Source organism: Macaca thibetana, chromosome 16 (genome assembly GCF_024542745.1).
Source record: "Macaca thibetana thibetana isolate TM-01 chromosome 16, ASM2454274v1, whole genome shotgun sequence".
Lineage (NCBI taxonomy): Eukaryota > Metazoa > Chordata > Mammalia > Primates > Cercopithecidae > Macaca > Macaca thibetana.
Genome location: NC_065593.1, coordinates 61,667,962 through 61,683,909, shown reverse-complemented (window position 1 = coordinate 61,683,909; position 15,948 = coordinate 61,667,962). Strand labels below are relative to the sequence as shown.

At 43.5% G+C, this 15,948-nt stretch overlaps 1 protein-coding gene and 1 long non-coding RNA gene across 11 annotated transcripts in view; one reads left to right on the top strand and one right to left on the bottom strand.

Moving 5' to 3' along the window:
* TNRC6C (trinucleotide repeat containing adaptor 6C) overlaps positions 1–15,948 on the top strand; it is a 264,335-nt gene that overhangs the window by 192,674 nt on the left and 55,713 nt on the right. For 4 of the 9 annotated variants that reach the window (XM_050764151.1, XM_050764146.1, XM_050764147.1 and 1 more), the window contains one exon: positions 9,706–12,315. In XM_050764151.1, coding sequence (XP_050620108.1) covers positions 9,706–12,315 — 2,610 coding nt within the window. Of the gene's footprint in view, positions 1–1,708; positions 1,871–9,705; positions 12,316–15,948 lie in introns of those variants that run through there. The other 5 variants (XM_050764144.1, XM_050764143.1, XM_050764149.1 and 2 more) reach the window with 2 other exon arrangements.
* Positions 15,146–15,866, bottom strand: LOC126939295 (uncharacterized). Of its 2 annotated transcripts, none has more exons than XR_007720335.1 (3): positions 15,787–15,866; positions 15,427–15,525; positions 15,146–15,165 (listed from the first exon to the last, which is right to left on the bottom strand). It is a non-coding gene; the product is annotated as an uncharacterized LOC126939295 (long non-coding RNA). The 2 variants fall into 2 exon arrangements; XR_007720336.1 differs by lacking the exon at positions 15,787–15,866 and adding an exon at positions 15,667–15,721.

Here is a 15,948-nt window from a genome sequence, read left to right as displayed (position 1 = left end):
CATGTTTGAGAACCAGGTGAACTTTTGCTAGGCTGCAGGTCCCCACAGAACAACAATTTCAAATCTTGCCCCCCAACTCCCTACCTCTTACCAGGTCAGCCATCCCTTCTGTTCTTGGTGTCAACTTCTTGCTGTCACCCACTTTGGCCTGGGCGATGGCCAGAAGCGTCATTGGTTTTATAGCATTATTGATGTCACAAGTATCCCATTTTAGAAGGTAACCAAGACTTCTAATACTTGCATGCAAAAATAAGTCCTAGATGCTTTTAATATTTGATAATGCTGATGTTGAAGTGAAATTCAGTCAAGTGAAACCAATTTTGTAATGGGCTAACAATTCTAAACATAGCTTTCTGGCATCCAGCTGAGCCTCCTGCCAGTGGTTAATGCTGTGACTGTTCTCAGGCAGCATCCTGTGGCAGCCATCCCTCATGGGAAACACAGGCTTGCACACAAGGGCATCCAGAGCAGACAGGGCAATAAAGGCCTAGAAATGCCCTCTAAGGACTGGGAGAACAACAGAGGGGAGCCTACAACAAGCCCGAGAGGAGGAGAGCCTGTGGGCATTTCAGCTGTCAAAGGGCTGGCCTGAGAGCCCCGCTGACCCTGGGCAGCCCCAGAGGACAGAGGTGGAACGAGAGTGGCAGAAATATAGGGTGGTGGGCAGGGTTTTCAAGTTTCTGGAAGAACTTTTATTCCTTCCCCCTTCACTGGCAGTAGCCGGAGAGAGACGGTCAGTTATTGCCAATGGTCGAAGGGCTTCTGCGAGGCAGACAGGCCAGGGTGCCTCCCAGCCCTGATTCCAGGTTCTCTTTAGATAAAGACTATTACCAGCAAATGAAACATTGGCCTTCTCATAAAATAATACAGGGAAAAGTAGATTTGTAAATTCACATATTGATTTGGATGGGAGTTCATTTAGCCAAATGGCAACAGATCTTAACTGGGAAGATGAGTATTAGTAAGTACAGTGATTTCCAGAGATTCCAAAGAATGCCACCTGATCATGTCATGTTCAGTGCAGATTATGTTTCTGCAAGTTTGCAGGGTAACTCCAGCTTGAAACACTTGAGAGCTTTTATCGTCAAAAAAATAATAATAATAACTTCTTGTGCCAAAGGCGGAACAATGTACTGTTTTGGTGGCTGCTTTGTACATTTATAAACAGAGGCTTTGATTAATATATGGCAGTGTTTGCTACTTAGATCTTTTTTAGATAGAGGCAGGAAAGTAATTAAGAAGCTGGACACTTGCCAATTTACATATGGGGCTCATTTAGAATATTACAGCTAGTGTTGGCATGCCAAATGTTTAGGAGTTGTTTAGAAAAAGAGAGAAAGAAGGAGCGGAAAACAAAGGCAGGATGAGAGAGCCGCAGTTTATTCGCCTGCAGCCAATAGGCAAAATGCCGTTATTCTTTTGGCTGACTTTCAAAAACACAGAAGAAAAGTGGCTGTGATGCTAATTGTAACTGGGTCCTGAAGTGAAAATGTTTGTGACAATTGAAAGAATTTAAAGAGGAAGGAAGATCGGTTTAGTGTCAGCTGCAATTAGATAATCAAAGCTGTAAAATCCCATCCGTCCATGCCTCCACCCCTAGTTGAAGGGGATGATTCGGGTGCCTCTTGGAGTAGAAAGGGCATTGCCCAGCCCTGCCCGGCTTGCGGCCGCGGGCGCCCGCGGGTGGCCCAGACGCAGGCTGGCCCCGGGAGCTTCCTGGCAGCTCCCTGGCAGCTCTACAGGAGGCGGCTCTCTCTGTACCCAGCCGACATGTTGTAGCGAGAGGCCAGGCGAGCCTAGATGCAGGAGTAGAGGCAGCTGTGCACGCGAGGTGGCGTCTCCTAGGAGGGTTGGGCGGCACCGTCTGCAGGTATTTCCTCACCCGTCAGCCCCTCGTAGAGCAGAAGAAACGGAACAAACACGGAACACATAGTGGCTGCTTCTCGCCAGTCCGTTTGTGACATAACATTCCAGCGTGTGAGTGGTAGCTCCGCGTCCCTAAGCTCTTGGCTGCAATTCAGATTGGATAAAATGGCGTCTTGGAAAAGAGCTGTTTGCTAAAGATCTGCCGCACTGAGCAGAGACTTACCCGTGGCTTTCCCTACTGTGGGTTCTCTCTGCCGGGCTGGCACGGGCAGGCCCTCCCAAATTAGGAAGCAAGCCTCCTTTGCCCCCAGTTTCCTTCTTTATTTAATAGATTCTTAACCTTGAAGAAGGAATCTCATTTTACTGCCGTTTTGAAGAAAAACACAAGGCAACAAACTTATTCTTTTGGACACTTTTTGTGTTTCCAATACATCTTGTACTGTGTTCTGCATTTCATAATTCCTTGTATTTATAGTAGTTGACAGATGAAATGTTTGGGAGTCTGTCCAGCAATGGAATTTTGAATTCAAAGTACTTTCTCTCTGAGATATTTACACCCAGTAAATGCAGTAGAGGGGGAGGCATCTTTGGTTTTCAAAAGCTGAAAGCAGTTGTAGCATTTATCCTGCCCCTGAAAACCAAGCAGCGAAGGATTTGTGGTATCAGTAAGCCTTAGTGAACATATATTGTCAACTGTTGAAAGCATTGGGAACTAGTTTTTATAACTATAGTGTATTATTTCAGCTAAAAGGACTATGATGATAAAGAATGAACGCATTTACTGTTTGTCAGTGTTAGCACCAGTTAAGCGTTCTGCACGCCTCTGAGTAAATCTTGTCCACACTTTCCTATCTGATTAAATCTCATACCTCATTAAAATTTTGCTTACCATAGCTTTTGGAGGCTCTTCATTAAATACTTTTCCAGGAAAAATTTATCTTTATATGCAAACATTTTGGAATTTAAAGACAAAGGAAAGCTTTTCTCTTTCAACCATGCTATTATGTAATCCTTTTTAATTTAATCACTTAAGACAGTTATGTTGCTTAGATTTTTATAGACACCTATTTATAGACTGTGTAAACCACTTAACAGCTGAAGAAAAGGGAATTTAACGTTATACATGAGCTTCATTTCTTTTTTCTTTTTAAGACTTTTTTAGGGGAAGAATTATTTGATAATAGAATGATGTGGTGGGAAGAGCACTAGACTGTATTCTGAAAACCCAGATTTCAGTTTATTCCTTACTGCTTATTAGTTACAAACCCTGGCCACTTGGCCTCTCTGAGCCTGTTTCTTCATCTATAAAACTGACATTTTGTTTGTAAGGTTCAGTTAAGCCGATGTGTATGGAAATACTTCAGACTCTGAAATGGTATAAAGTATGTGATGTCTTATGAATATGAGGACTTTCATTTATAAACTCTTTCAGTCTTGCTGTGTGTCAGGTGTATGGATTTTAGCCTTGGAAAGCTCCTGTGCTGAACAGGAGAGTCTAGAACAGCTGTAAGAGAATTCAATCTTGATTCATTTCAGAGTTTTCATTCATTTCAAAATGGCTGCTCTTAAAAGTCAGTCATTTCACAGATTTTTTTTTTTAACGACGTTTACTTTTTTAGACTACATTTTCATTTTTGGAATAAATCCTGGTATTCTGATTAAAAATATGTGGGTGATGGTGGTGATGATGATGGTGGTGCTATTGGCGATGATGATAGTGATGATGCAGTTGGTGATGATGGTGGAGATAACGATGATGGTAGTGGTGATCACGGTGATGGTGCTGGTGGTGATGATGGTGACGGTGGTGGTAATGATGGTGGTGTTGGTGATGGTGGTAACAATGGTGATGGTGGTGGTGGTGATGAGGAGGAAGAGGAGACGTTCAAAGATTTGATAGAGTAGAACTAAAAGCATATTTTAATTAGTTCAGTATGCAATACAGTCCCCGGTTTGGGGGTTTTATATTTATAATTTTCAGAGAGATCCCTAAGCCTGCCCTTCAAAAGAGAGCTTATAAGTGGTAGGTACTTTTTTCTTTTTCCATGAACCTGCATTGAATTTTCAGTAAAATTAATTTTTGGAGAGCCAGACCATTTGATGAGGTGGAAGAACCAAGAAGTAAGGAACAAGAGAGCAGCAAAAGTATGGAAAAAAGGAAAAAAGAATAGCAGTATGTCTCGTAATGGTAGCCAAACATGGAATGTCAGCAGCTGCAGCCTGGAACTTCAGTGGGCTGGGCTGGCTGGGCACACTCCCTGCTCCTCTTCTGTGACAGAAGGTGTACCAGGCCACAGCATGGCCGTGAGGCTGCAGCCTATCCCAAGAAGCGCAAGGAGGCTATTAGAGGTGGGAGAAAAGAGATGGTTGATTCACTGGTTCCTTTTTAAGTAAAATAGCATTGTTCCAAGTTGACTTCTGTAGTAAAACTTATATTTTTTATAATTGTTTTTATTTTTCTGGGTACATAGAAGGTATATATATTTATGGGTTACATGAGATATTTTGATACAGGCATGCAATGTGTAATAATCACATCAGGATAAATGGGATATCAGTTATCTCAAGCATTTATCCATTGTGTTACAAATAATCCTATTATACTCTTTTATATTTTTAAATGGACAGTGAAATTATTTTTAGCTATAGTCAGCCAGTTATGCTGGTAATTACTAGGTCTTATTTATTCTTTCTAATTATTTTTTGTACCCATTAACCATCTCCACTTCTCCCCAACCCTCACTCTCCCTCTACCCTTCCTAGCCTCTATCTTCGTAAGTTCAGTTATGTTCATTTTTAGCTCCCACAAATAAGTGAAAACATGCAAAGCTTGTCTTCCTCTGCCTGGCTTATTTTAATTAACATAGTGACCCCCAGTTCCATCCATGTTGTTGCAAATGACAGGATCTTATTCTTTTTATGGCTGAACAGTATTCCATTGTGTATATGTGCCATATTTTCTTTATTCATCTGTGTATGGACACGTAGGTTGCTTCCAAATCTTGGTTGTTGTGAGGAGTGCTGCAGCAAACATCAAAGCTGTCTCTTCAATATACTGATTTCCTTTCTTTTGGGTATATACCTAGGAGTGAGGTAGAGTAGCTTATTATCAAACCCTATCTATGTTCTCAACAGAGATTCATAGTCTCAGTTGTAATTTTTTCTAACTAAAAAGGATTTTGAACTGTCAGTTCCTCTTGTACTAACTTTTCTGAATAGATAATCCAGTATTTTTGCAAATAACTTCAGTTAAGTTGGTTGCTAGTCAACATGGCAACCTAAGCTTAATCTTAATTTTACCTTCAAGACTGAAAATTTAAGCATCATTTACTAGCAAACTGCTTTCAAGTATTGATAAGAATTATTTATTCATTCATTCATTCAATGGATGTTTATTTACTGCTTCTTCTCTGTCAGGTACTCTGCTGAACACTGGCAATAAAAATAGGACCAAAATAGGCACCCCTTGCCTTCATGGTGTTTACAGCCTAGAGGGAGAACCAGCCAGTCACACGATGACTCACACTAGAATGTGTGCTCCATGAGCGAGAGGCCGTTCATCTTGTTTATGACTGCGTCTCCAGCACAGTAACTGCACGTAGGAGGCACTCAATAATAGTTATTGTTTCAATCGAGTTGGCAAGCTCTGGGCCCATGAGCCACATCTGGCCCACCACCTATTTTTGGAAATAAAGTTTTGTTGGCACACAGCCACACTCATTCTGCTTTTATGCCACAGCAGCAGAAATGAGTAGTTGTGACAGAGACTATATGGCCCACAGAGCCTGAAGCATTTTGGCTATTAGGCCCTTTACAGAAGTGGTTTGCCACCACCCTGGTTGGTCTAAGTGACTTGAAAGGAAGACTATTACAATGAATGTATGAGGGAGTCATAACTATGGAACAAAAATGTCCCAAATTAAATGTCCATGGATTTGAGATAGGAAAAAAGAATAGACATTGAGCCCAGGTAGGGGATGGCACCTTTAACAGCCCTGTCTTTGGGAGGGCAGGACACAGATGGCACCTTGAGGAACTGTCTGGAGCACAGAGCAAGAGAAAGAATGATATGAGCGGCCTCAAAAGAGACCCAACCGTTGGTGACCCACTGGGCATTCATTTGGAAAAGAGCACTGTATGCAATGTTGGGCACATTGTTGAGGGGGTGGGGGGGCACAGGAGGGGGCGTGGGTAGAGACCTGTTGGAAAGTTATTGACAGTAATCCAGTCAAGATATGAGGGTGCTTGGAATATGGGTAGTTAGAGGGAAGTTTTGTTTCTTGTTTTAATGGAAAAGGTTCTAGAAATACCCGGTATGTAAACTCAACAGGCATGACTTCATCCTTATGGCATCCTGTATGGCCATCCTTATGGCACTTCAGCTGTTAGGGATGGATATTGGCCTTTGTAGAAGTGACTTTGCTTCCTGCCAGTATTGCCCTGTTGATGGTTATTTTGCTGTGGCATAGTTGAGATCTACACCTCAAAGCCTGGGAAGGTCGGAGTAAGAGACGTCATGGTAGTGGAAGTGGTTCTCTTAGAAGACAGATGTGCTTGTTCAAAGCAATCTGGGCTGTACAAGTGCAGCTGATTGGTGACTTCAGCTAGAACTCAGATTGTAGCACTGTGCATTTATGGTTTGTTTGCCCAGGAAACATATATTGTTTGCCTATATGTGGCAAGCATTTTGAATGGAAAACTAAAAAGATATTTGCCATGCCCTCAAGGAACTCACCTTCAGAAATTAGACACTTAATTCAGGGATCAGAAGGGTTTTTGATCAGACTGCTCTGCCACCTGATTTGGATCACATTTAAGCATAAAAATTAAAAATTTTAAAAATATTTTTTCAATAGAAGTGTACAGAAAATAATGTAACTATATTCACAATAGAGATTTAACATAATAACATGCCAAATTTGCTTCAGGACTCTGTGTTTTAGAAATGTTATAGGTATCACCCTCCAACTCCATTCTGGTCCCCATCCCACCCCCAGAGGGAACCACAATTCAAAAATCATAGTGTTGTATCATTTTCATCTAGAGTGTGATATTAAAGTGCATTTCTTAATTATTAATGAGGTTGATTATTTTTTCATATGTTAATGGCTTATGAGTGTTCTCTTTTTTAAATTGCCTGTTCCTATCCTTTTCCCATTTCTGATTGAGTTGTTGGTCTTTTTCTTACTGATTTTTAGGATTCTTTTTTTGAGATGGAGTCTCACTGTGTTGCCTAGGCCGGAATGCAGTGGCTCAATCTCGGCTCACTGCAACCTCCACCTCCCAGGTTCAGGCGATTCTCCTGCCTCAACCTCCGGAGTAGCTGAAATTACAGGCGTGCACCACCACTCCCAGCTAATTTTTGTATAAGTAGAGTCGAGGTTTCACCATGTTGGCCAGGCTGGTCTTGAACTCCTGACCTCAGGTGATCCACCCGCCTCAGCCTCCCAGAGTGCTGGGATTACAGGCGAGAGCCCCTGCGCCTGGCCAGGAATTCTTTAATCTGATAACCATACATTATCTGTTGTATCTTCTTCCTGCTGTGGCTTGTTTTTTTAGCTTTCATTATATGATATCTTTTGTTATATAGATGTTTTTAATATTAGCATAGTCAAATTTATCATCTGTTTATGTCTTATATATTTCATGTCTTCTATAAGAAGATACAATGTCCAGGGTCATAAAGATGGTCTCCTGTGTTTCCTTAGTAAGCTTTAAGTAGTTTTGCTTTTCCTAATTAGCTCTTTACTTTATCTAGAATGTATTTTTGTATACGATATAAGGGATCTACTTTCATTTCATGTGGCTACACAGTTGTCCAACAGCATTTATTAGCCACCAGCTTATAATGCTATCCTTCTTTCAAACCTGTCATGTAACTGAGTGTGAACCTGTCAAATTGGGGGCCGAGCAATCCTCAAGTCCTGGAAGTAGACCATTAACAGAGGGCAGATCATTTTACAGTGTGACTGTCGTGGAATGGAACCAATAATACTGTGTATTCAAATGGCAACTCACGTGTGGGAAAGAATGCATTGGTTGTTAACCCCTGCTTTCTGGGTGTGGGTTGCAGTGAGTGCTATCCTAGTCAAGAGACAGCCTGCCTTATGGCACAACCTGTCCCTGAGGGAACCCAAACTGGTGGTAAAATGAAATGTGACAATATTTGCTAGCAACAAGCCATAATCTCTGTGTGTTAACTTGGTCTTATTTTCTGTGTTAAATGAGGAATGGCTCATTTATCTCTTTAGTCAGTTATTATATTAGATAGTTTTTCGAGTATGTGCGAAACCAAATTGTCATAAACCAGGGTTATAGATCCAACCCCTAATATTTGGCAGTGAAAAGAACCTAGTCGTTTTATAGCAGTTTCAACATTTAAAGTTTTCTGTTGCCTGTCTTCATTTTTCCTTTGTAATTTTCACCTGGAATTACATACCTACTTTGAAATCACCTAGAGCATAATTATAAAATCATTACATTGCTCTTAAATCAAGCAATAAAAATGTCTTTTAGGTTGATATTAGCTTTAGTATGGTCTTTCTAATGATAATGATAATTTTTTACACACTTCCTTTTTTTCCTTTACATCAAACTGTAAAAGAGAATTTATTTGGGAAATTCATGTTTTAACTGTATATAAGATTTTTCTTGTTAAAATAAATTTGAAGAGAACATAATTAAAAGATTCTAAAAGAGAAGAAAATATTTTATTGCAATTTATTTGTATATTGTAGTATTTAGAGAAATTCACCAAGGATTTCTAAATCGTATATGTGGTTTGTTGTATATTTAGGTTAAATGATTTTTTTAACATTTCTTTTACTTTATTTTTGAGTGATACATACTTTGAATAAAGTCTGCCAAAAAGTTGATTGGAATATAAGTTTGACTGCGATGTTGGAAATACTTAAATAATTATTAAAGTCATAGGAAATACAATGCAGATCCACACAGGGGATTCTTTAAAAAGACCCGAAGAGTTAAATACTGTAAGAAGATGACATGTAGTTATTCTAGGGATCTCCAAAGAAAAGACTAAAGAAATAGAAAACAAGGATAGAGGGAATCCCTAGAGATCCAAAAGATAGCACCTGTAGGGCTTTCTTTTTCTTCTTTTTTCTTTTTTTTAGTGATGTCCTTGAGCTACAGATTTTTTTTTTTATGAATGTGCAGGAGACAGTGATGAACCAAATTGCAGATAAGATCAGATAAAGTAGTATACATCTAATTAAACATTTCTAATCCTTAGTATTTTTGATAACATTTTGATAGCATTGTCTCCTTGTCTTTTCTCTCTTTCCTTCTGTCACCACTTCCCCCACCCCAAATATTGGTTCTGTTATGATTCTGCAATGCAATTTACAACTTTTTCCTACTGAAAGCCATGTTTCGCCTCTATATAATACTGTAATCTAATTAGAGATCTTAAAGAGAACTATAAGCTTTATTCAAAACTCCACGTGAACTTACTGTCATTGCCAGCATTTCTCAGTCTCTATATTTATAGGAGTTGCAAAGTCATGTATCTTTCAGAGCTGACTTTACTACAGATGCTTTCAGAGATGCTGATGTGCTAATGTGCATTGTGAATATTCTCCAGGGGGAATAATAGTATGGTGTAGTGGTAAGAATTGATATAATTTTAAAAACATTAATGCTTCTTAAAATGGGATCTATTAAGAAGACAAATAGCTTTTTTCTTTAAGTCATTTTTTAGTGCTTGTCATTCAGATTTGAAGACTTGAAATAAAGAGCTTCCCCAAAGACTAGTTAACAGTTGATTCATTGACAAATGGGTAGAAAATCTAATTTTGAATTTTGTTTCATCTTTTTCAGATCTCAGTCATAGTGGATTGGCAGATCATTATGAAAATTCCCACTGGGGACAGCAGCCTACTTACAGAAGCGAAGCCAACTGCAGCTGGGATAAAGTGATAATAGATAGGACTGACAAGGAGGCGTGGCCTTCCATCACAGGAACAGAGACTGAATCTGCCTCAGAATGTACTACAGACACTGACTCTGCCTCCAACTGTGGCTCAGAGAACAGTAGCATGGCTACAGGGAGTGCCCAGGGCAACTTCACTGGACATACCAAGAAGACAAATGGCAATAATGGCACCAATGGCGCACTCGTCCAAAGCCCTTCTAATCAGAGTGCCCTTGGAGCAGGGGGAGCGAACAGTAATGGAAGTGCGACCAGAGTGTGGGGTGTAGCCACAGGCTCCAGCTCTGGCCTGGCTCACTGCTCTATCAGTGGTGGGGATGGAAAAATGGACACTATGATTGGAGATGGGAGAAGTCAGAATTGCTGGGGTGCTTCCAACTCCAATGCTGGCATTAATCTTAACCTTAATCCTAATGCCAACCCAGCTGCCTGGCCTGTACTTGGACATGAAGGAACCGTGGCGACAGGCAACCCTTCCAGTATTTGCAGTCCAGTCAGTGCCATAGGTCAAAATATGGGCAACCAGAACGGGAACCCAACAGGCACTTTAGGTGCTTGGGGAAACTTGCTGCCGCAAGAGAGCACAGAACCACAAACGTCCACTTCTCAGAATGTGTCTTTCAGCGCACAACCTCAGAACCTTAACACTGATGGACCAAATAACACTAACCCCATGAACTCTTCACCCAACCCTATCAATGCAATGCAGACAAATGGACTGCCAAACTGGGGCATGGCTGTTGGTATGGGGGCCATCATCCCGCCCCACCTGCAAAGCCTTCCTGGTGCTAACGGATCATCAGTTTCTCAAGTCAGTGGGGGCAGTGCTGAAGGAATAAGCAATTCTGTATGGGGACTGTCCCCAGGTAACCCTGCCACAGGAAATAGCAATTCTGGGTTCAGTCAGGGGAATGGAGACACTGTGAACTCAGCATTAAGTGCTAAACAAAACGGATCCAGCAGTGCTGTGCAAAAGGAAGGAAATGGAGGAAATGCTTGGGATTCAGGACCTCCTGCTGGTCCTGGAATACTCGCCTGGGGAAGGGGCAGTGGCAACAATGGCGTTGGTAATATCCATTCGGGAGCTTGGGGCCACCCCAGCCGAAGCACCTCTAATGGTGTGAATGGGGAATGGGGAAAGCCCCCAAACCAGCATTCCAATAGTGACATCAATGGGAAAGGATCAACAGGGTGGGAGAGTCCTAGTGTCACCAGCCAGAACCCTACCGTGCAGCCTGGTGGTGAACACATGAACTCCTGGGCCAAAGCGGCATCTTCTGGAACTACAGCAAGTGAAGGAAGTAGTGATGGTTCTGGCAACCACAATGAAGGAAGCACTGGGAGGGAAGGAACGGGAGAAGGTCGAAGGCGAGATAAAGGGATTATAGACCAAGGGCATATCCAGTTGCCAAGGAATGATCTTGACCCAAGAGTTCTGTCTAATACTGGTTGGGGACAGACTCCTGTAAAGCAAAACACTGCCTGGGAATTTGAAGAATCCCCTAGGTCTGAAAGGAAAAATGACAATGGGACAGAGGCCTGGGGTTGTGCAGCTACTCAGCCTTCAAACTCAGGGGGGAAGAACGATGGGTCCATCATGAACAGTACAAATACCTCTTCAGTATCTGGGTGGGTCAATGCGCCACCTGCCGCTGTGCCAGCAAACACAGGTTGGGGAGACAGCAACAACAAAGCGCCAAGTGGCCCGGGGGTTTGGGGGGACTCGATAAGCTCTACTGCTGTTAGTACTGCTGCTGCTGCCAAGAGTGGCCATGCTTGGAGTGGGGCCGCAAATCAGGAGGACAAGTCACCCACCTGGGGTGAGCCTCCAAAGCCCAAATCCCAACACTGGGGAGATGGACAAAGATCAAATCCAGCCTGGAGTGCCGGAGGGGGAGATTGGGCAGATTCATCATCTGTCCTTGGACACTTGGGGGATGGGAAAAAAAATGGATCTGGATGGGATGCTGACAGTAATAGGTCAGGGTCTGGTTGGAATGACACCACGAGGTCTGGGAGCAGTGGCTGGGGCAACAGCACAAATACAAAGGCCAATCCAGGTACAAACTGGGGGGAGACTTTAAAACCTGGCCCCCAACAGAACTGGGCTAGCAAACCCCAAGACAACAATGTGAGTAACTGGGGAGGAGCTGCTTCTGTGAAACAGACAGGAACAGGGTGGATCGGGGGGCCAGTACCAGTCAAACAGAAGGACAGCAGTGAGGCAACTGGCTGGGAAGAACCCTCTCCACCGTCCATTCGCCGCAAAATGGAAATTGATGATGGTACCTCAGCTTGGGGGGACCCAAGCAACTATAACAATAAAACTGTAAACATGTGGGATAGAAACAACCCGGTCATCCAGAGCAGTACCACGACCAATACCACCACCACCACCACTACCACGAGCAACACCACACACAGGGTCGAGACGCCGCCACCGCACCAGGCCAATACTCAGCTGAATCGATCACCATTGCTCGGTCCAGGTATGAAAGGTATTTCATGTTTCTTTACAAGTTAAAAAAAAAAAAAGCTTATTCTCATTATATATTCATGAATACTCTGAGTAGTGTTTTTTTTAATAGCAGATAGCATTAAAATAATTTCAGTTCCCTGCAATATTGTTTCTAAAGATTATCCAGTGAGAGCAAAGCAGGATCCTCTGGTGGTTTTCTATTCAAGAAAAAAATATATTAAGCACACTCAGTAGAACATCAAGCGAATGTTTGGGTGGTGGCAGTGGTGGCCTGGGGTGGAGACGATGGATTTGAAGACAATGACAGTGCATGATTCCAAGATTTTGTAACCATTTGGATACAAGAGCAAAGAAGAAGATAGGATAGACATGGCTCAGAACTTGGGCAAGTGTGCAGATGACTGTGTCAGTTCACTGGCATGCCCATGAGCACAGCAGGAGGCTCAGAGCCCGCTGTGTCCAGTGGGGACAATAAAAGGTCCCAGATATGAAAGACCAGTTCTCAGCCAGAGGGGCGAGGTCCAGAGCAGAGAGATTTTAAGGTGGCAAAGTCACGAGCATGTTTCAGAGCTGTTAGAAAGGAACAAATGGAGATGAGAATGAGTGAAGAGGGAAGAGATCCCTGCATCCAGCAGGACAAGGGCACTTCACCCATCTTGCGAAGCAAGGAGCAGGAAAAAGCACTGCACAGGTGGCCCAGGCTGTCATGGCCAGAGGGCCAAGGCCGCCTTCTGGGGTTCTTTTCTCTCTGGGAGTGTGGATAGCAGCCCAGGTGGAGGAAGGCTAGCCAGGAGCAGCGGCATGAGTAGAGGGGGAGCGTGCATTAGCCCATGTAGAGGACAGGAACAGAGAACTGACTTGACTGGGGCCCCTGGAGAGTTGCTGGGCAATGTCAGGGCCCAGAGATCACCAGTGAATTTATTGGGACCTGCCACGTTCTAGGCTGTGCCCTAGTAGCTGGGTAAACTGCAGGGAGCAAAACAGTCAAAACCCTGCCATGGTGGGGTCTAGATCTAGTGAGGGAGGCAACAGCACGTGAATTAAAGTATATACATAGTGTTGGGCGGTGATGGTGCAGGGGAGGAAACAGTAAGCCTGGAAGGTCTGCACGCTGGGGACCAGTGGAGTTGGGGAATCACCATCTTGTGTAGGGCAGCCTGGGCATTTGGGCACCTTTTTGGTTTTTGTCATAAGCATTCAACAGGAGACTGTCCTGCTTGCTACATTAATTCAATTATGACTGCCCTACAGGACCTCCCCTGGCCCACCAGCTGGGCCCTCCAGCCTCCTCGTAGACTGCTTGGTAGTTCACTTGTACCTCAGTGAGGTTGCCACATCAGGAGTCCTTTATGGATCCTCAAGACAGTTTTAGCCTCCACCTAACACATCAATGTCACTAAACCAGAGGTCAAAAGCCAGCGGTCCATGGGCTGCACATAGTCCCACAAATGTGCGTTTTTGGCCTACATTTTCTCTGTGAATTGGCATTTTTTAATGCAGATGTTTTATATTAAATTACAGATTTCTGGCTTCATTTGGAAACCTGAAAAGTCTGACACGATGGATTCACATGGCAGCAGTCAGTCAGAGCCACTTGCCTTCATAAGGGCCTGTGCGTTCTCTCCATACAGTGTCACATTGCCCCCCGACCCCTGATGATTCCCAGCACTGAGGCTTTTGATCAGTAGCCATTGAGCATCATCAAGCTTGTGCTGCTGTTCTTAACACTGGGCCTGTTTACGTTAACTGACTGGTTCCTTGGAGTACTTGAATTTGTTATTCCAATTTTTTACTAATATATGACTAATATTTCTAGGCCCTTACATTTTATAAAGTACTTGGGAGGATAAGGAGAAGCAGGAAGAAGGAAAATGAAGGGATTTGAAAAATAAGATTAGGTCGGGCGTGGTGGCTCACGCCTGTAATCCCAGTACTTCGGGAGGCCAAGGCGGGCAGATCATCTGAGGTCAAGAGTGTGAGACCAGCCTGACCAACAAGGTGAAACCCCGTCTCTACTAAAAATACAAAATTAGCCAGGCATGGTGGTGCATGTCTATAATCCCAGCTTCTCAGGAGGTGGAGGCAGGAGAATCGCTTGAACCCGGGAGGCAGAGGTTACAGTGGGCTGGGTTGGGGCCATTGCACTCCAACCTGGGCGACAGAGCGAAACTCTGTCTCAAAAAAGAAAAAGAAGATTCTTCCTAAGTAAGGAATAGTCTGGTGGGACAGGCCAGTAATATCAAATTTAATAGAGTTTAATTAGCGTTATAGTAAAGGTATGCAGAAAGTGATCTGAGAGCCCCCACCTGTAATGCCAGCTACTTGGGAGGCTGAGGTGGGAGGATGGCTTGAGCCCAGGAGTTCAAAGCCTGCCTGAGCCTCATAATGAGACCCCATTTCTTTAAACAACAACAAAAAAGCTCCAGGAACAGAATTAATATGGTCATGCATCGCTTAACAATGGTGATACATTCTAAGAAATGTGTCATCAGACAATTTCAGCATTGTGTTAACATAAAGTATAGTTACATAAACCTGGGTGGCATAGCCTCCTAATCACCTAGGCTGTGTGGTACAGGCATTGCTCCTGGGCTACAAACCTGCCCAGCATATTACTGTACTGAATACTGTCGGCAGTTGTAGCACGATGGTAAGTATTTACATAGCTAAACATGAAAAGGGAACATTAAAATATGGTATAAAAGATTAAAAATGGTGCACCTGTATAGGGCACTTACCATGAGTGGAGCTTGCAGGACTGGGAGTGGCTCTGGGCGAGTCAGTGAGTTAGTGGTGAGTGGATGTGAAGGCCTGGGACACTACTGCAGACTACTGTGCACCACTGCAGACTACTGTACACTGCTGGAGACTGCTGCAGACTACTGTACACTACTGTATACCCCTGCAGACTACTGTACACTACTGTATACCCCTGCAGACTACTGTACACTACTGCACACCACTGCAGACTACTGCACACTACTGTATACCCCTGCAGACTACTGTACACTACTGTACACCCCTGCAGACTACTGTACACTACTGTACACCCCTGCAGACTACTGTACACTACTGTACACCCCTGCAGACTACTGTACACCCCTGCAGACTACTGCACACCACTGCAGACTACTGCACACTACTGTACACCACTGCAGACTACTGTACACCACTGCAGACTACTGCACACTACTGTACACCACTGCAGACTACTGTACACCACTGCAGACTACTGCACACTACTGTACACCACTGCAGACTACTGCACACCACTGTACACCACTGCAGACTACTGCACACCACTGTACACCACTGCAGACTACTGTACACCACTGCACACCACTGCAGACTACTGTACACCACTGCAGACTACTGCACACTACTGTACACCCCTGCAGACTACTGTACACTACTGTACACCCCTGCAGACTACTGTACACTACTGTACACCCCTGCAGACTACTGTACACTACTGTACACCCCTGCAGACTACTGTACACTACTGTACACCACTGCAGACTACTGTACACTACTGTACACCACTGCAGACTACTGTACACTACTGCATACCACTGCAGACTACTGTACACTACTGCAGACTACTCAAACTACTATACACCACTGCAAACTACTGTACACTGCTGGAGCTACT